The sequence below is a fragment of the Bombus affinis genome, unplaced genomic scaffold (assembly GCF_024516045.1).
Source record: "Bombus affinis isolate iyBomAffi1 unplaced genomic scaffold, iyBomAffi1.2 ctg00000506.1, whole genome shotgun sequence".
Lineage (NCBI taxonomy): Eukaryota > Metazoa > Arthropoda > Insecta > Hymenoptera > Apidae > Bombus > Bombus affinis.
The window spans coordinates 26,981-48,313 of record NW_026109150.1 but is presented as its reverse complement, the minus strand read 5'-3'; the positions used below and the strand labels follow the sequence as shown (position 1 = coordinate 48,313).

General features: G+C 31.9%; 1 protein-coding gene and 2 long non-coding RNA genes across 10 annotated transcripts; 1 reads left to right on the top strand and 2 right to left on the bottom strand.

The window, feature by feature from the left end:
* Positions 1-468: 468 nt before the first annotated feature.
* Positions 469-15,713, bottom strand: LOC126928053 (uncharacterized). Its single transcript, XR_007716222.1, has 2 exons — positions 15,571-15,713; positions 469-1,310 (listed from the first exon to the last, which is right to left on the bottom strand). It is a non-coding gene; the product is annotated as an uncharacterized LOC126928053 (long non-coding RNA).
* Positions 8,078-12,915, bottom strand: LOC126928051 (G-patch domain and KOW motifs-containing protein-like). 8 transcript variants are annotated; one of them, XR_007716215.1, is made up of 8 exons: positions 12,901-12,915; positions 12,718-12,821; positions 12,360-12,603; positions 11,352-12,074; positions 11,118-11,264; positions 10,357-10,546; positions 9,746-9,914; positions 8,078-9,466 (listed from the first exon to the last, which is right to left on the bottom strand). XR_007716215.1 is itself a non-coding variant. In XM_050743975.1 (2 exons), exons 1-2 carry the CDS (start codon positions 12,561-12,563, stop codon positions 11,550-11,552), a joined length of 744 nt encoding a protein of 247 aa, XP_050599932.1. In that variant the 5' UTR covers positions 12,564-12,578; the 3' UTR covers positions 11,346-11,549. The 8 variants fall into 8 exon arrangements, 1 of the variants encoding a protein (XP_050599932.1); XR_007716218.1 differs by having other exon boundaries at positions 12,446-12,603; XR_007716217.1 differs by lacking the exons at positions 12,718-12,821; positions 12,901-12,915 and having other exon boundaries at positions 12,296-12,433.
* Positions 15,264-16,036, top strand: LOC126928059 (uncharacterized). Its single transcript, XR_007716228.1, has 2 exons — positions 15,264-15,400; positions 15,573-16,036. It is a non-coding gene; the product is annotated as an uncharacterized LOC126928059 (long non-coding RNA).
* The last annotated feature ends 5,297 nt before the right edge of the window (positions 16,037-21,333 follow it).

Here is a 21,333-nt window from a genome sequence, read left to right as displayed (position 1 = left end):
GTTATTTCAACGTCTGTTACGCGATAGAAAATGAACATAAATGAATAATAAATGTATTACAGCCATAAAGATTGCTTGATGTACGCCACCGTTTTTCCCCTATTTCTCCGATACAATTTTCCTTTTTTTTTCTTTGCCAAACACTTTACTAATCGGTACGTATTCGAATTATCCTCAATTATTCTCGGTTGTTTCCGTTTCCTTTGGATTTACATAAGTACTCGTTTGATGTACGTGCAGAGTGAGATAATAACTATTAACAGCTATAAAATAAGAAGCGAAAATACGTTGAAACTCGACTTCTAGATTCGCGAGACTTTGCAGAGCTTCGAAACTCTCGTATTTCAAACCTAATAAAAAGTTGTAGAGGGAGAATTACATTGCGAGATCTGTTAAGGAAAATCGTATCGTTGTAATAGGATTATTTCAGCGAGGGAAATTCCGTGTTGCGTGTAACGCGTTGCAAAGCCATGAGCTTTCTTTCGGGTTAATATACATAATCGCCTTATCGAACTTTCCATCTAAACCGTTGCGCTCACACGTGAATTTTGCATTTCAATCTTCTTACTTGCAGTCCAGTCCAGTTTAGTGTGACTAAGCTAAATGTTTCAGCCCTTCCAGGTAGAATATGTTTTATAGAGAGACGTACAACTCTATGAAGGGGAGATCAATAAATTGGGTTATCTTTAAATCACTGACAATTATTTCATCGACACGATTTCACCGACAGCGAATCCACCGGCAATGTCTATCAAAGTTTATGTACCGATACACCGAGTGAAATCACCCACAATCATTTCACCAATATTCTCCTTTGTCGATAATTATCATGTTTGCCACTACATGTTATCGTTGATTATATGTCTTTATTTACACATTCGTTTACGCGCATAACGAGATAAACGAAGAAACGAAAATGATATGTTGTCATGATGTATTGTTAAATTACTAATTAACACGAGTTATATATCTACCTACATGAAAGCTTCTAAATATCAATTATAATTCATGAAAGCACACAAGCTATTTTGCTATACACAAATGGAATTATAAGGAAATGTTACGTGCTAATGATTTAACGAAATTTATTCTTCTGTACATTTGACATTTCTGTATTATTACTTGTGTACTTTCTGCTCTTGTTTACGTCATCGGAAGTAAAATTACGTTAAGCGAATCAGCTAATCTATTTGAGCGATTCAATGGCTCGGTCTTCTCTTATGCGACTACCAAGTAGAAGATAAGTTCTTGGTTATATAACATTTTATAACATCCAAATTAACTTTTTTTTTCTTTTTCGTTTTCTTTTTCTTTCTCTTTTTCTTTTTTTTCCTTTTTCTTTTTCTTTTTTTTCCTTTCTCTTTTTCTTTTTTTTTCCTTTTTCTTTTTCTTTTTTTCTTTACGTGGGGGAAATCCGCTCGGACACGAAACCACTTCTTAAGTGGCGTGGTAGTGAACATCGAAATTAACTGGGGCACTAATTAGCTGAATTACATTGGTAATTTTCTATAATTTATTACTCGAATATGGTAATTTTTTCTTAAAAAGTTTGCTTTTTCTACAATTATTTTACTACAAAACCCATCAAAAACATGATGTATGTATATATACCCTCAAATATTATCGGTTTATTCTCAAGCTATAGTTCAATTTCGGAAATTGCCAATTAAAATCATAGAAAAAAAAAAAAAAAACACAGAAAGTTCGTTAAAATATGCGATTTTCCAATCAAGATATAGAATTTATTCGAGTAATATAGATTACAGTAGCGATGGTGACGGCAACGATGAATGGACTGATTCTTCGTGCGAAAATAAATTGGAAGCGCAGAACGATGCATTGTTTCAGGGAATATCGATTTTCAAGCATGGTTTTAAAGTACGTGTGCGCGTGACTAGGTTTGTTAATTAATGCCGCTCCCAGGTTTTCAATATATAAATGTGACACCTACATATCTTTAAGCTTAAAACAATTGGACTAACAATTTCATTAAATTTAAATGAATATTTATCTTTTTAAACGCAACAATATTTTTAATGACAACTTCACGTGTAAATCAAGTGCATACATATTCGATCGTTCTTGAAAACCTGATTCTCTGCGAAGAGAAAAAATCCTTGAATAAAGATTTGATCTACGTTTTATATGCTACGTTTTACATCCACCTCTTTTCAGATATACCTCTCTATTTAAAATCATAGATCGTCACACTCTATAGGTATTTCCTTGAAAAGGTTAAAGTCGTTCTGTATAAAAGCTAATTCAAAGGGGAAGGAAATTCTGCGAAAAATTCTTTCAGATTTCCCTATGTTTGAGCTCGAATCAAAGCAATCCTGTATAATAGGATAGGATGATAGGATGATTCTGTATTATTCCTTGTGTACTTTCTGTTCCTGTTATTTACAATAGGATGATTATGCGTTTAACTTCTCATAGAATCTCTCTGATTCCGTATGATATCGTCAATGTTTTTGAAATATGTTATTGATGTCGTAACGTCAACCGTTTCCAGTGCAAATTCAATTTCGAATCGCAATTTCCATGTTTGCGTGGCAAAAGCGTAAAATCGATAACGCACGCAAACATGTCTTCTTTGCTAATGGCGTACTATAAATATAAATATTTGAATAAATATTGCGAATTTCATATTGCTAAAAGATTTATACTATTTGTTCGTAAATAATCGTCGGATCTATATTTAAGTGGAAACTGCTGCATTAGATCTCTTTTCTTACTTAAAATTATTTGGATTGGTAACTTGGATGTAACATGTAATTTATTCTTCTTTTATAAATAGTGTACAGAAGATACCAATTCAGAGAAATGGAAGGAAAGTCTAAAAGCAAAGAAAATCTACAGGAAGATGAAACGTTCGAGCCTTGTCAGGCTATATAAGATGCTAAGTAATCTTCCTAGTCCTGCAGTTCTTTCTATTTCGATCAATAATTATTGGTATATGTTAGGAATGCAATTAGAATTTTTGTCCTCAAGCAAAGTATAATTTCAATTTTGTATGTAAACCAAAATATTAAATATCAAATAACCATCAAATAAAATTATATTGTATGGACTACTGTTTCTTTAAATATTTGAATATTTGGTAAATATTGTTTATTTAAATATTTTAAATTGCATGGAAAAAAAATGATGCAAATAAATCATAGGGCATTTTAACTAAAGAAACCAATATCTATTTAACTGTGATTAAATCGTCACCGTTTAACGCTCTATCTCTTTTATTAACTGTGCCTTGTTAAACTACAGAAGATTACAGAGGATGCGTTTTTTTGATAAACAAACGTTCTGACAAATACGGCAGCAAAATCAGATATATAGATTCTTACAACAGCAGTTATATTCTATGAATTCCGTTTTTCAGAAGCTTTATTTGTGAAACGACAATTCGCCAGAGTACGGATTCACTGTAGTTATAGCTGTAGGATCTCTATCTAGTTGACAGATCTGCTTTACGTAAAGAATTCCTGTCTCTTGTTCTACCTTATCGCGATTCTTTCCTCACCTTATACGCTTTGTCGAGGAAAGTAATATCGCTACATATCTCGGCTCCGGTTACAATAATTAGTTTCCGCCTAAACTGTTAGAACCACGTAGCACGCACTCTACTCTCGTTTTTTAAACATTCAGGCCATCTGATCGCATGCGACGAGTTTTATGTTAATCCCGACCAATTACAATATCTTTCTCTCGTTTACAAGGGACGACGAGACTGGCAGTTGCGTGCTTTCCAAAGCAAAAGCCGCGATATCTGCATGATAACCTAACGTCAACCGATTTTGTTGTACTATTCTTAAGTGGACTTCGTTTGTACCACTTTCGTAACAAAAATAGAATATCTAGAACACAGCATTCCGTTATGCGATATTGTCAATTTCTAACATCTGAAACATCAGAGATAATTTTTTCCCTACAGTTGTAAATTTGTGTGAAAAATTACGAACGTAAAGGTGTTTGGCGCATGTACAGTTCCCCCCTCCCCCTCCCCCCTCCAACCTTCATTTGCGTAGACATGCTAGAAAGATCCACTTTTCGACGGTGAAACCGTTAGTATTAGTATTAGTGTTATAATATATTTGACTAATGGTTCTCAAATACTAGTTTTGCTAAAGCAATGGTGGAATTGGAGCAATTCCTTCTTCTTTCATTCTTTGAATAACCTGAATTTTCAAATAGTCTAGTGACGATTGATCCGTACAATTAATCGATTTCTTTTTATTACAGAAGTGCAAGAAGTTCCGGTATGAACGCAGATGTTGCAACATCGAATGCCTAAACCCCACAGAAGATCCGATCGAATTTAATGTCACTACCGTCGATGACTCACCCAGAAATGGTTCACTTCAGAACCATAGTCCCATATCTGGAAGCGTCAATCACTATGTGTCACATAGTCATATGTGGACGCTGAGCTTATTGATGGTAATTGTAATATTTTAATTTTTTTTATTCTATATTTTGAAATACTTTGAAATTACTTACTTGCGAATTACTTTGAAAAGTAATTCGCAACGTAATATGAAATAATACTACTGATTTGTGTCTCTTTCAGAATTTTTTCTTAATCTCTTGTTTTTTTCCAGTGCAATCCCTTTTATCGGAAGTTACTTGATTGCTTTATTTCCTATTAGGTGGTGACCTGCTGCTTTCTTGGGGTTTAGGCGACTGATTGCTTCTATGATCTCTGCACAAGTGAAGGGTTCAATAGGAGGGGACATTTATGTTACTATCACGGGGGAATGATCAGAGGAGAGATCAGCCGAGGAATCCAGCTATGAATCTATTGCCCAGGGTGTCCAGGAAGTTGTCAAAGTTGTTAATTGTTATCTGTGTTAGCGTAGTGAATAAACACATTGATGTTCGGTGTTTCAATTATCAGAATTATAATCGATGTTAAATGTATAGAGTGTGAAAAAATTATTTGTTATAGCTGTGGAAGATGGAGATCTGTTAGAGAAAATGGATCATGAAATTGATCTTGAGTATAATTTTCAGACAAAATTTTTTATTGCATCATAAAGTACTCATCACGAGAAACGAAAGTTTCAGAAAACCCATTTTTTTTTTCTTTTTTTTTTTTTTGGTTCTATGTATCCAAGGTCGAGAATAAACTATGTGCACGTTTCTTGTATTCGTTTCTTGTATTTTTATGAGGAATTCAGTCTTTTTACGCCACAAGAGTCTCAACGTTTTCGTTTTCACGCCTACGTTACGCTCGTTAAACACGTTCCAACAAGACCATGAATAAGGGTAACAGCTTTAATGTTTTCACATGTGTTAATTTATTATTTTAGACCTTAAATATTTTATTTATAAAATCTTTATTTAAACAAGTTACCATTGTCGCTACAATAAATCAATGAATGAAATCAGTTTAAATTTAAAATATCATTTCATAATTTCTCGTCACTTGTATCTAAAAACAACAAAAAAACGGTGTACCCACATCGTGCGTAGACGGGAAATTAAAACAGTGGAGCTTAATTGAAACACTGATCATATTCCGCGATTGTAAAACAATAATAGAAAATCGTGTTTCTTTCGAAGGGTATGAAATTGTCAGGAGATTATGCCATAAATGAAATTGGAAACTGGCTGGTCAAAGGTATTAAACTCAATTAAACTGAACTGTGTTATATTGTACAAAGGCTAGAGAACTGCTACCAAATATCTGCTAGTTTAAAGGTGTCCCTTATAAATTATAATTATATTTCAAATTCAATCTCCTAATAATAAGTAAATTAATATTTTACCTAAAATCTGTGATATAGATAACAAAAATAAATTCTTTACATTATTCGTTAGTTTGCAATATAATTAGAATATTCTTTATTTTTATTTTCTGGTGTCTTTGTTATTCTTAAAAGATAAACTGCTTATTTACAAATTTAACACTGCATATGCTATTAATAAATCATTTTATATTTAATTTTGCAACCTTCAGTCATTGTTAAAACTTGTTGACAATACTGTCGGTTAATAGAAATTTCTAAAATCCCCTTGTTTCTATTCGATTAAAGGGTATATTGCAGAAACTATGTTAGCTACAGTGTTAGCTACAAATCACCTGTGTCACTCCGTTAAACTTATACACAATAGTATTGTTTCTTGTTTTCATTGAAAATAAAATATGTTATTGTAGGAATGAAGCAGAATGTTCAAATAATTGAAACAACTTTTTGTCCTATAACTAGTGCCTTTCATTTTAAAAATTAAAAAATTTTTAATCAACGATATTTGGAAGTTTCGATCTAAAATGACCAGGAATTGAAACAGAAAATATTTTGATGCCAATAAATACATATTCTTCACACATAAAACAAATATGAAAACAAAAATCGATGTATATGAATGAATTTTGAAATGGGGAGGAATTATATGATTATACCCATTCTCTGTTGCGTTTAATTGTTTCAATTGATGTCTCATGAGAATTTTCATCGAATTTTTTAGAGATCCTGGCTGTAAGGTCTTTTTAAAATTATAAGAACAGATTCAAACTATAACATTTGAAAACTTGTGCTTACAAAACTTATTTGTTTCTCATAATTATTTAAATGAATCTATTCGGCATTTTGAGTGACCGTCCCTTTATGGCTCGGACGGCACCTCTCCTTCCTTTGGGAAATTCCGAATTATCTGTCCTCCCCGAGCTGCAAACCTGATGACTTAGACAGTAGGGAAAAACATCAGGGAAAACCTCTGGCTAGAAAAGTACGATAGACGAACAAAATTTAACGGCTGATGGGGAGTATCAACAACATACAAGGACAATCATCAACAAAGTGTCGTACCGTGCGGGTGAAATACTGGAGTTTCAATAAGATCTTATAACCATCGAGTTCAGAACATCAAACTTTGTTTGCATAAAGCAAGTGTAAACAAAGTGTCAAATTACACTAACACTCGATCTATTAAATCCGTTCCACCTTGAGCGTTAATTCATTCGAGGTTCGTGGTATCGATCGATCGGTCGGACGTGCCCGCTGGCTCTTTAGTTGATGATTTGTAACAGAATCCTTGCATTAACACAGATTCTCAGAACACACAACTTCACCCAGCAGATATCGATTACAGTCAGTTGTCACTAACAATGCTTTTATCAACAATTTCTTTACCTGTTGATCCTCTGGAAGTTTTAACTATATTATATTCTCTAGGAACAGTAAGATTTTAATGATATAACTTTACTAATGAGATCTTAATGTCATAAACGGTATCGAAACTTCTTAATTAATGTCGTTATCGAAGAAGAGACTCGTAATCTTCTCAAACGAAGAGCACTTGATGTTTACAAGTAGAACTCGATATCTTAGTTTCTTAAAATGTGTTTCTGTGTTTACTTTCTAAATGTAAACTTTATTCAAAACGAGCCGTTCATTCGTTACAGGCCGTTAATAAAATTGCACGTTGCACAAAGGAATTGCCGTTAATAATTTAAGATTCTCTGCTCGTCGTACAGGGTATATATCGTAATTATTCACGACGATCGTAACGTTTAAGTCCAATTCGAGCTTAAAATCCCACGTGAGCTATACTACCACAATAGCCTGAATTTCTATTTGTTCGTTTACTGCCTGTTCGTACTCGGAGCATCCGTTGTAAATTACAGCAAAATCTTCTAATGTGTTCCAGAATATGTCTTCATGGAATTTTAATAATTTATTAAATCTATAGATAACAAATGTAAAACTTACTAATTTATAATTAATATAAAATAAGAGAGCACGAAACTTCCTATTTTATGGACATATTAAATATTTGTAAAAAATTCTGTATCATTAGTATCACTTTAATTACTTTAAAGGATATAATCCCATAAAGCCGTGACCCCTGAAAGAATCGATGTTCACGCGTGACAAATTGGCGTCGTATGAAAGTTCCGGTATGAACGTTACTAGAGCTGATACCAGCTAGGGGCACAGGTATATGTTCTGGGTTCATTATATATTTATAAAGGGCTGCCGACTCAACGAGTGGTCCGGGTAAATTTAAATTGTAAATAGACAGAGATTTCAAGTAAAAGCCTGGATAAGAGCGGATATGGTATGAGAGTCTGTGGTGGAAAGAGGAACAGGCTGCTTTTATTTGTAAAGTTTGAATTTCCTCGATATCGAAGGTGTTTAAGCCGCAAGTGTGTTTCATGTTAATCGTTCGTGTTAATTCATTCGAGACCGAGATTTTATTGTAATACGATTCCTGGGTGTCAGTACGATCTGAATGTTTTGTTAGAATGATACTGTGCTTTTCTCTCTCTGGAATATTCTTTTCATATTTTAATTTTAAGTCGATGACAATCTTAAATTTTATGCCTCATGTTTTTAAAATATAAAATTATATACTATGTTATACTATAATATATTATGTACAGTTATATATATTATGCCTACTGATTGATATGAATTTCTTTCGGTCTCGAATGCGTTAAAACGGAGCGCAAAGAAGTCGAAATTACTTATTGTAATTGGTAAAACATCGTGAAAGGCAGACAGATACAAGAAAGAAGTTAAACTATAAATTATATTTGCGACATTGTTATGTTTTTGCTTTCTTTAAGCCTTTCATCAAGACAGCCGATCTATAAATATTAATCGACCAATTTCTCTAAGCTTGTAACTTCAAATTAATGTTTATATATATAAAGAGTTACGTATTAATCTATCTAAATATTTAAAAAGATGTTTAATGTTATAAATGATGGATATTAAAGATGTTCAAAAGAACGTAGTCTTCGCGTGTTCTTTATCATATCCCTGATCAAAGACATTCCAATATTATTACAATATCCAATTACATATTGATACACAAGATATACAGATTATTATTTATAACATTTTGGTTTTCTTAATTGAGTTATTCATTTAGTACAAATGATAAGTAATTAGTAATAAGTCATAAAAAAAAAAAAAAAAAAAAAACGGTATTGTAGTAGAAATATTATAAGAAAACATTTTCTGTTTCAGTGTAGAGTTACTCCTTTTTATAGACAGTGTCGTACAAATCCGTACGTCTTTGAGAAAATGTAGGTATCTGAGCCCTTACTTCCTCAACAACTTTCAAATCTGAGAGAAAAGAAAAACATACGAAGTAATAAGTAATGCTTGCTAATAAATTCAACAAATACAGAGGGAGCCGGCAAAATCGATGAACCAACGAGACTAAAAGTTAATTACATCATGGATTTCTCGCTTTTAATGTTAAGCTGGAAATTACCGATATCGGTGACCACCATATTTTCCTGAGTTTCCAAATCATAAAGGATTTTCTCCCAGGGATTTGTCAACTGTGTATGTCCCCATGCGACATAACTTGCTGAAGGAACACGAGCCGGTGATATACAGGCGACGTATAATTGATTGTCATTCGCTCTGGAACGCTGAAGTAATGACCAGTGCAGTGGTCCAGTCCATGGTCATATTGAATGCCGCCGGATATATCAGCATTTGGCAACCTAACACAGAGAAATGGGAAATACGAGACCACTGAATTTTAGTTAACTTTGTAGCTGCACAGTCCATATTCCATAATTTATGAATATGCGAGAACAGTCCTCTTGTCGTGCTTCTAATTCTTTTATTTATTTCATTTTCAGCGAATATACTGGTTTTTTAAATTAAGCTCCTTTTTATACAGAGTTACAGATTATATTGATTATATTTTATATAGAATATATTTAAGAAAGATAGTTACTTTCATGCTAGTTAAGTATTGTTCGATTAAGCTACTGTACCTTTGTTCCGATAAATGCGTGCCATTTCCTCGAATCTGATATCATAGCAAATGCCAATACCTATTTTGCAGCCCTTCACATCAAACATTGTTAGGGAATTACCAGGACTGAGTGAATCACTCTCTCGGAAAGTAATCTTGTTGGGAATGTCGATGTCGAATAGATGTACCTAATAACATAAAAATATAGTTGCTAACTCTATTGCTGTAACTTTTGTAATTTAACATCAATGTTACGAACTTCTAAACTTTAATTGTTTTTTATTTAATAACTGACAGCGTTTTTATCACTTTCTTTTATTAAAAAGTTTTATCATTTAATAATATTTGAGAAGGAATATTTTTTAAGAAAAAATAAGTTTTTTCCTATGTGAAAAATTTATATTACAAAACAAATATATTGTACAAAAATTTATATATTATATTACGACAAAAATGTATGTTTCTCGTATCAAAACGTATTTTATAAACCTATAACATATTTTTTAAATTATAGAATTGGTTATAGTACACGTATGTACATATGCATATTCCTAAATTATTCCTAGATAGAGTCACTTTCTCCACCCCAATATTTTCAATTTCAAAGCCACATGGAGGTATATTATTTACCTTCCGGTGTTTTGCTATCAAAGTTCCATCGGGACCCCAAATAGTACAGGTATTGTACAATTTATCGCCCTCTATTTCAGGTATCGTACCACCAACTACATAAATGCTGTTTTCCTTAGCTGCCTTCGATAAAGCAACGCTCGTTTCACCGTTTCATCAGGAATACTCTCGGCGTATTTTGGAAACTATTCTGCATTGCAATATTTCAATTAATGAAAAATAACTGTCCTTTGTTCCAACCATAAATTAGGTTGAAATGTTTGTCAATTTTTTATTTTTTAAATTATTAAAATAACTAAATTTTATATTTAGATTTACTTAAATATATAATTACTTAGATAATAGTACATATAATAAATTGTTTCTACAGGTTCAAGATGAAAAATGAATATTTAGAAATGTTTAATTACAATCATGCTATTTGGGTCAGTACCAGTGACTTGTTACTTAACGACTTTGCTAGTACTTTTTGAAACATAAAGTTAGATTTTAACTAACTTTAATTTTTAACTATTATAGGTGGAATTATAAATACAAAATAATTGATAATACTAGTTTATAAGTACCTAATTATTAGTATCTTAAAAAATATATTTATACAAAAATCACGATAATCATAAAAATGGGGAAATTCTATATTCTCGAGTCAATTCACAATCTTTATGGAAGTATGAACGTTAAGGTAATTTGTCTACTTTTACTTTTTTCTATATAGTTGTTATACATATAATAAATTATTAGAAAAAGAAACAAATTATTACGTATTCCATATGGTGAATTAAAGCATTCAGGAAGAGCGATAATATCAGCATTATGCTCTTTCGCGCTTGAAATGTAGGAAACTGCCCGCTCTACATTTTTGCTTTTTACTTCATTTACTTGAAGTTGTACCAACGCCAAGCGAAATGCTAAAATGTTGGAAAAGTTAAATACACTCGGTTATATATTTTCCATACTTTTTATTTATAAATACTTTATACATAGTGAATACTTACTCGACATCGTTCGCACTACTTGTTTAACGATGTTCGTAAGTATCATAATGTTCTTTGAGGTTATGTATGGTATTACTCGATATCAACATTACGTAAGCAATACGCGGGGATTTTTAATAATTATTGATAAAGTTTAGGACATTAACTTTGATGTAATTGTAAACATTATTACATATTATAATTAAATGTAATTTTCAGTTAAGGGTAAGAAAAGAAATATACTTTTGTAAAAATACACTTTATTATAAAATCTGTATAAATAAAATTGTACAATTTATCTTGAAAGTAAAATGACCGAATACGTTCCTGGAAAATATTACTGCCTACTAAATGATCGAGATCTTGATCTTTCTCGTCGTCTCGTTTTTTACTTGATCTTTCAGACGAGCAATCGTACTTCTTACGTTTCTTTGACTTCTTCAATCTTTTTAATTTATAAGAATCATTACTATTAGAGTTACTTCTTTCTCTCCGTCTCTTCTTTTCAGAATCACTATCGCTGTCATCATTAGATTCGGAGCGCCTTTTTCGTCTTTCTGATTTTTTATCCCCCACTTTATCATACTTGTTCTTATTGTGCATCGTACTTCCGATTTTCTTTCTTTTATTACTACTTTTGTTCTTCACCGTCTTCGGGGTCAGGGGACATTGATCTTTTTCTATCCATCTTTTGCTTGAGTCCCTTGGATTCCTTGTCCTTATATTCCTCATACTTTTTTGTATCTGAAATTAACCCCATAAAATACTGAAATCTAAAACCTCTACATTTATCATATTTTATATAAAGATAGAAGGGACCTTTAAAAAATTGCATGCAACAACACACTTACAGGTACTCTTGAATTAGTTTTTCTACATGTCCGATTATGTCTTTATATGTATATGTCAATTCAAATTTATTTTCTTAAATGTCCCTTAATGAAAAACTAACACTTCATATTAACTTTGAACTTTTGAGTTCTTAGAATATTCTGATTTAGTCACTGGCTGTACCATAAATTCATTTACAGATATTATATTTCCACCAAGAGCTAGTTTTATTATGAGCCTTCCTGCATCATCATCGAATCCTTCTATTTGACCATAATTATTACTTTGTTCTCCAGCTATAATTTTCACAAATGTTCCTTTCTCGATTTTAACTTCTTCCTCTTCTTTTTTGAAATCTGTATTTTTCTTCTGCAATGCTACTTTGTCTGCTCCAAGACCCATACCTTTTGGTCGTAATTCTGGTATGACAGCTGCTACTAATCTGTAATAGTTAGAATAAACGATTGTGAAATAAAAAATGATGTTCTCTGTTTACTTTCCAATAAGTGATGTATTAAATACATATAATTAATTTAATCCAGAGTAAAATTCATACTTTTCATTTCAACCAATTCCCTTTCCTGGTTGCCATCCCATTCCCCTTAACATTGCTACACCAAAAGCATCAATAGGAATTTTTTCATAATCTTCTAACGTAGACTGAAAAATACAAAACGATATTTATAATATGCAAATGTAATACATCTGTGCATTGCACATCAATATGTTGATAACGTACCTGTTCTTTGCCTCTTAATGATTCATCTTCTACTAAAGGTAAAGTTAAATCATTTGTTTTAGTTTCATATTTATTCTTTGACTTAAGTTCCCCAATGATTTCTTTAGTCGCTTGCTCTTCTAAAGTAACAACTTTATTTTCACTATCTTCAACTGGCTCTTTCTTTATTGATATTATTGGCGATGTTTTTCCATTAGATAGCTTTGATTTTGCCTCGTTAACACTAGCGTCTCCTACCTTTTCCTTATCTGCCTTCGGAAGGAAAATGTCTGCATCTATTTTATTAAGAATTCTATCATGCCAGGTTTTTGAACCTAGTAATGGAATAATTAGAGGTTCATCTTTTTTTTCTTCCTCATTGAAATAAAAAAATTGTTTTCAAATATATATATTCCGCTATTGGTGATTTTTATAGGTTAGGTTGAGGTTATATGTTTCTTGATTATAAATTTTACTTTTTGAACTCACCCTATTACTTTAATACCTTTCTCATCAAGGCATTCAATGTAATCAACTTTCTTTTTTTCTTGTGGAATAGCATTTTTTAACACAGGTTTCTTAATAGATTTCGCAAAACCGAAGGAAATCTTCTTTCCTTCTTCTGCCATTTATTTGTTATTTTAACACTGACTTATAGATCAATACACATGTATATACTAGACATAAAGATTGATGTCACTTGAATCTACGTACATGAATCTGATATCTTATTATACTTTATTAATCTACTCAAAATTACTTGCACATTACTAAAATTTCATTCCGACAATGTATCAAGCGTCTGAATAAGTGACATTAAAGTAAACATATATCAAAGAGGAAATAAGAAGAACTGACGCCTATGGTTTTCTATGTTACAGAGCTAGTGCTGCATCATACGGCCAAATGCCGAAGGTGGCTTATGCTAGTATATACCTGCCTATACGTTTCAATGAGAAAATCGATATTATGTGTTCATGTGAAAATTCACATTTCCCTAGGAGCTGTATTTTGATAGATTTAAGCTTCTAATGGAGCATTTTAAACGTATAGAGTATACTATGAAGTAGATAGTAGTGCGGATCATTTTATATTCATAGAAAGTTTGAATGTATAGAAATGTACAAAATGCTCATGATATGCAAAAATATGCAAAATATTCAAAGTAAACCAATCATCAAAAAGTTTAGAAGGTGAAACAAATTTCTTTAATAACACCTAGATTAATTTTTATTTGTTAACAATCCCATATATAACCATAGCTTTCGCCCGGCGCATATACGCGCCCATACATGCGTTAATAAGATAAGAGGAAATAAAAGACAGATTATCGATAAAATACACTAACACATATGTAATACGTGGAGATATTACTACTCAGATTACACATATTATATATTATAAGGGAAGATGTATACCACGTATACATATATGTAGAACGAACATTTCAAACTTGTTTATAACGCGTGCGCACACATACATGCACGCACACGAACAATTTTTCGAACGATAATTATATTAATGATATATATTATGATAACCATTTATATTTTTTAAAATATGTTCTTATGGCATACATATTTATTCCACGCTTCATATCTATCCACATCCGTAACTGTAGGTGACATTGTTTTTTAACAATTTTGCTATTATTTCATAATTCTTTAATTCATATTTCAAAGTCGTAACAGATGTTTCTTTTTTTTCAAGTTTTTCCCACATTGGACTTATTTCTAGCAGCCATGCTTGCTTACAAAGCAATTTTATATCCGCGCAAGAATATTTTTCAGTAGATTTTATTATGTGGTTTACAATATCCATATTCTCTAATAACTGGTTGCTAAGGTATTATTTGAACATATCGAGTCGAGTAACTTCATTTGGTAATGATACGTATATTTTCTTTTCGAGGCATCTGCGTAAAGCTGCATCAATGTCCCTAATAATATATTTACAATAAATATTATTGTTCTGTTATATTAATAATAACGAAGGAATATTCCGAACAACACAATAATTAAGATTAAGATAATGAATAATTATGATATTAAGATATTTTCTACTTAGAAAACATTGAAATAGCGTGATATACATAGCAAGGGCAATTAGTTGCAGCCAAAAGAACTACATTAGAATTTTCGTTAGATACTAATCCATCCAATCTAGAAAGAAGTTCTGATCTGAATCTCTTTGCAGGTTCAGACAATGTACAGTTTACTCCTTTATTTGTGCCTATCCAGTCAATCTCGTCGATAAAAATAATTGTAGGCGAATAATTATAGGCAAGTTCAAATAAAACCTGCTCAGTTTAACAAATGTATTTATTATTTATTAACTTTTTTTTTCTTTTTCTTTTTTTCCCTTTTTCTTTTTCTTTTTTTTGCTTTCTCTTTTTCTTTTTTTTCCCTTTTTCTTTTTCTTTTTTTTTCCTTTTTCTTTTTCTTTTTTTTTACGTGGGGAAAATTCGCTCGGACACGAAGCCACTTCTTAAGTGGCGTAGTAGTGAACATCCAAATTAACTGTTTTTTTCTTTTTCTTTTTTTTCCTTTCTCTTTTTCTATTTTTTTCCATTTTCTTTTTCTCTTTTCCCTTTCTCTTTTTCTTTTTCTTTTTTTTTTTTTTACGTGGGGAAAACTCGCTGGGACACGAAGCCACTTCTTAAGTGGCGTGGTAGTGGACATCCAAATTAACAGTTTTTTTTCTTTTTCTTTTTCTTTTTTTCCTTTCTCTTTTTCTTTTTTTTTCTTTTTCTTTTTCTTGTTTTTTTTACGTGGGGGAAATCCGCTCGAACACGAAGCCACTTCTTAAGTGGCGTGGTAGTGAACATCCAAATTAACTTTTTTTTTCTTTTTCTTTTTCTTTTTCTTTTTCTTTTTTTCTTTCTCTTTTTCTTTTTTTCCTTTTTCTTTTTCTCTTTTTCCTATCTCTTTTTCTTTTTTTTCCTTTTTCTTTTTCTTTTTTTTTTACGTGCAGGAAATCCGCTCGGACACGAAGCCACTTCATAAGTGGCGTGGCAGTGAACATCCAAATTAACTGGGGCACTAATTAGCTGAAGCTTCTAGTCAAACCTGGTATCAGTCTTTGTACGCAAAGGCATTCATTACAATCGTTTAAAGTTTGAAGAAACACCGTTACAAATTCGTGATATAAGAGTAAGCGATTCAAAACTCGGATTCATTTGTTGGAACGACGCCGTGGGCAAAAGTACATAATGGTAAATTTTCTTCCAAGACCAATTGATAGCGCTGACGTAATTAAAATGTGACGATATTGCCAGCGACGTTTCTCCAAATAGACGACTAACTTATTTACGAATTGCCGACACACAATTGCCGCTGGTAATACGGTTAGTAATCACTTTATTGAATTTTCTCTTGACGTGACATCGTCGAGTTCCTAGAGAGATTCTTCTCCCTTGCAAAACTATGTTTCTGCAACGCATGTATTTGTTGAATTACCGTTCGTGAACAAGTCCTTCTCTTTATTACATGTAATAGATTCTTCTTTTGAAGTTTTAAATTACATTGGTAATTTTCTATAATTTATTACTCGAATATGGTAATTTTTTCTTAAAAAGTTTGCTTTTTCTACAATTATTTTACTACAAAACCCATCAAAAACATGATGTATGTATATATACCCTCAAATATTATCGGTTTATTCTCAAGCTATAGTTCAATTTCGGAAATTGCCAATTAAAATCATAGAAAAAAAAAAAAAAACACAGAAAGTTCGTTAAAATATGCGATTTTCCAATCAAGATATAGAATTTATTCGAGTAATATAGATTACAGTAGCGATGGTGACGGCAACGATGAATGGACTGATTCTTCGTGCGAAAATAAATTGGAAGCGCAGAACGATGCATTGTTTCAGGGAATATCGATTTTCAAGCATGGTTTTAAAGTACGTGTGCGCGTGACTAGGTTTGTTAATTAATGCCGCTCCCAGGTTTTCAATATATAAATGTGACACCTACATATCTTTAAGCTTAAAACAATTGGACTAACAATTTCATTAAATTTAAATGAATATTTATCTTTTTAAACGCAACAATATTTTTAATGACAACTTCACGTGTAAATCAAGTGCATACATATTCGATCGATCTTGAAATCCTGATTCTCTGCGAAGAGAAAAATCGTTTGAGGTGGCCGTGTTGTGAGTTATACTTGTAGTAGTTAGTAGGCCTGTTCCGCTGTAATTGTCACTGGGGGCTGTAGATGTCGCTGCCGGGGTACTGCTGATTTTTCGGCTTGTCGAGTGCCGCCACACCTTGAATAAAGATTTGATCTACGTTTTATATGCAACGTTTTACATCCACCTCTTTTCAGATACACCTCTCTATTTAAAATCATAGATCGTCACACTCTATAGGTATTTCCTTGAAAAGGTTAAAGTCGTTCTGTATAAAAGCTAATTCAAAGGGGAAGGAAATTCTGCGAAAAATTCTTTCAGATTTCCCTATGTTTGAGCTCGAATCAAAGCAATCCTGTATAATAGGATAGGATGATAGGATGATTCTGTATTATTCCTTGTGTACTTTCTGTTCCTATTATTTACAATAGGATGATTATGCGTTTAACTTCTCATAGAATCTCTCTGATTCCGTATGATATCGTCAGTGTTTTTGAAATATGTTATTGATGTCGTAACGTCAACCGTTTCCAGTGCAAATTCAATTTCGAATCGCAATTTCCATGTTTGCGTGGCAAAAGCGTAAAATCGATAACGCACGCAAACATGTCTTCTTTGCTAATGGCGTACTATAAATATAAATATTTGAATAAATATTGCGAATTTCATATTGCTAAAAGATTTATACTATTTGTTCGTAAATAATCGTCGGATCTATATTTAAGTGGAAACTGCTGCATTAGATCTCTTTTCTTACTTAAAATTATTTGGATTGGTAACTTGGATGTAACATGTAATTTATTCTTCTTTTATAAATAGTGTACAGAAGATACCAATTCAGAGAAATGGAAGGAAAGTCTAAAAGCAAAGAAAATCTACAGGAAGATAAAACGTTCGAGCCTTGCCAGGCTATATATGATGCTAAGTAATTTCATTTTGACAATGGTCCAACATCTTAGATTTAATCAAAGCCGCTGGAATACGCCAAATATTTCATATCTGACTTAAACATGTACTGCGACGAGCGAAAAAAGTAAACACATAAAAGACTAATTTTTCAAGTGATCGGTAAAGATTAGGTAACAGTAACTACAAGTTATTATTAACGAAATGTAATAGTTAATTTTCATTAGCATTAATAATGTACAAAACATTTTACAAAAATGGACATCTCAAACCATGTTTACAGTTTTGCACATTAATTATACTCGTCGAATCAAGGTTTCAACATAGGTATTTCGTCCACTAGTACTACTTCACGTTTATTATATCCAATAGAATTAACTACTATTTAGGTAAATTATTTTGTGGAATGGTCAAATAATGCTATTTTCTCATTATACCTTCGACATTCGCTTTCTACATAAAATCAACGGGCTGTGTTTACACTTTTGCTTGTCACGGCGTATCAAGGAAGATTGAAATGTAAAGTAATTCGCACAAAAAAGTAGATATTAGTATTGATGTTATTGTATTCCATATTTGACCTTAAAATATGAATAAAATCAGTCTAAGTATTAATGAAATTTCAAACATTTTTTCTAAAACAACGGAACTTTCCTTTCTAATGAGCACTATATGATGCAATAGAAAAACAATTTGACACTGAAAATTGTGGTCAAGATCAATTTTGCGCTACACTTATTTAACCAATTTTCATCAAATCGAAGGTGTAGAATGGCTTGAAAAAAATACCGCGATAAATACTTTTTTGACACTTTGTACAAAGGTGTATATCAATGTGTATATCGATACACATACTCTGTATGTGCATATCCGTGGTATATATATCCGTTTTTCGAAGCAAAATGTCATCTACCTGTTCAAAAGAGCAAAGCAAAAACACTACATAGAGGGTTTGTTACTGTTAACACTCTCTATTTCCGTGCGTAAAGTATCCAACCAGATATCCAGGAACAGCTTTCAGGGAACGAGATTGAATATTTGATCGAATATATTTAATATGGCAATGTTACGTATAACAATATACGTATGGAATTTTAAAAGTCACGAGGGTTGCAGCGGACTCAATTTTAATGTACATTAAACATTTTGCTCATTGATGACCTTACCTTAATTTTTTTCTCCTTCCTCACTTTCTTCTCCTATGCGAGTGACACAGCAAGATTGATAGTAACAAGCGATTTCATTAAAACACAATCTCCTTTTCCATTTGATAAACACGATACGAGACGAGGGAATGATTTAGGAACACGACTTTCGAGCGGTTTCAACAACTATTAAGTTTCATTTATAGCAACGAACACTGCCAAAGACGTAATCGATAAGATTCGCGTAGGTGCCGTAGATGACGTAGATGAAAAAACGTAGATCAAACGTAAATGACGAAATTATACATTAATTTATTTTAACGCGTTAAAATTACGCTAATGACAGTTGCTCCATTCAATTTGTTCACATATTTGAGCCTTATATGGAACAAAGTGAACGGAGCATCTGCAAGCGTGTTAACTGGACAACGACGAATTTTCACATCTACTCCACGAAGCTTCACATATATCAATGACCACTGCCGTAGTCATGGTCAAACATAGATGACGAAGTTATGTATTGATTCACTTTAACACGTTCAGATTACGCTAGTGACACTTGCGCAGTACTATTTGTTCATATATTTAAGCCCTATATGCAACAAAGTGAACGTAGCATCAGCAAGCGTGTTAATTGGACAACCACGAATTTTCACATATATTGCACGAAGATTCGTATATAACAATGATCACTGCCATAATCATGGTCAAACGTAGATGACGAGATTATGCATTAATTCACTTTAAAAATTACGCTAGTGACAGTTGCGCTGTTCTATTTGTTCATATATTTAAGCCCTATATGCAACAAAGTGAACGTAGCATCTGCAAGCGTGTTAGTTGGACAACGACGAATTTCGTTTCGCAAACACCGACACGTGATACATTTTGAAGTTACGTGGACGCGAGAGTAATTCGTTCCCTTAAATTGCTCAATTTCCATTTCTTTCGCCATGTATATTCGAGTATTGCATTTGAATTGCAGAGCAGTGGGAAGTAACGGCGCACGTCGTTGATATATCGACAGGAACATGAATTCTTTTTTCATAGGATGAATACTTTTTTCATCGAATTATTAAACCGAATCAAGTTTTCAAATCCAATCATTTAATTTCATCGTTTTACATCGAACGTTTCAATCTTTTTTCTTTTAAATACCTTACCTATATTTCATCTCGTTGAATATTCAATATTTTTAATGCTACTACCACTTATTGGTAATTTCAAATATGTAATTATCGTTCTGAAGTTAGAAATTCGAAATAACATTCGTCAGTATATGATTCTACGTTTTATATAGAGTAATAAAAATGATACAATGAGTTTCGGTAAATAACCAATAAAAATTTTTGTTCCTTTTTCTTTTTCTTTTCTTTTTTTTTTTGGTTTTATGTATCCAAGGTCGAGAATAAACTATGTGCACGTTTCTTGTATTCGTTTCTTGTATTTTTATGAGGAATTCAGTCTTTTTACGCCACAAGAGTCTCAACGTTTTCGTTTTCACGCCTACGTTACGCTCGTTAAACACGTTCCAACAAGACCATGAATAAGGGTAACAGCTTTAATGTTTTCACATGTGTTAATTTATTATTTTAGACCTTAAATATTTTATTTATAAAATCTTTATTTAAACAAGTTACCATTGTCGCTACAATAAATCAATGAATGAAATCAGTTTAAATTTAAAATATCATTTCATAATTTCTCGTCACTTGTATCTAAAAACAACAAAAAAACGGTGTACCCACATCGTGCGTAGACGGGAAATTAAAACAGTGGAGCTTAATTGAAACACTGATCATATTCCGCGATTGTAAAACAATAATAGAAAATCGTGTTTCTTTTGAAGGGTATGAAATTGTCAGGAGATTATGCCATAAATGAAATTGGAAACTGGCTGGTCAAAGGTATTAAACTCAATTAAACTGAACTGTGTTATATTGTACAAAGGCTAGAGAACTGCTACCAAATATCTGCTAGTTTAAAGGTGTCCCTTATAAATTATAATTATATTTCAAATTCAATCTCCTAGTAATAAGTAAATTAATATTTTACCTAAAATCTGTGATATAGATAACAAAAATAAATTCTTTACATTATTCGTTAGTTTACAATATAATTAGAATATTATCTTTATTTTCTGGTGTCTTTGTTATCCTTAAAAGATAAACTGCTTATTTACAAATTTAACACTGCATATGCTATTAATAAATCATTTTATATTTAATTTTGCAACCTTCAGTCATTGTTAAAACTTGTTGACAAT

Excerpts from the sequence above, each read along its gene's own strand:
- LOC126928051 (XM_050743975.1), bottom strand. The coding sequence starts at position 12,563 with ATGGGTCTTGGAGCAGACAAAGTAGCATTGCAGAAGAAAAATACAGAT. Across the intron at positions 12,075-12,344 it reads TATCTGTAAATGAATTTATG|ATACAAAAAAGTATGAGGAA; the intron begins GTACAGCCAGTG and ends GGTTAATTTCAG.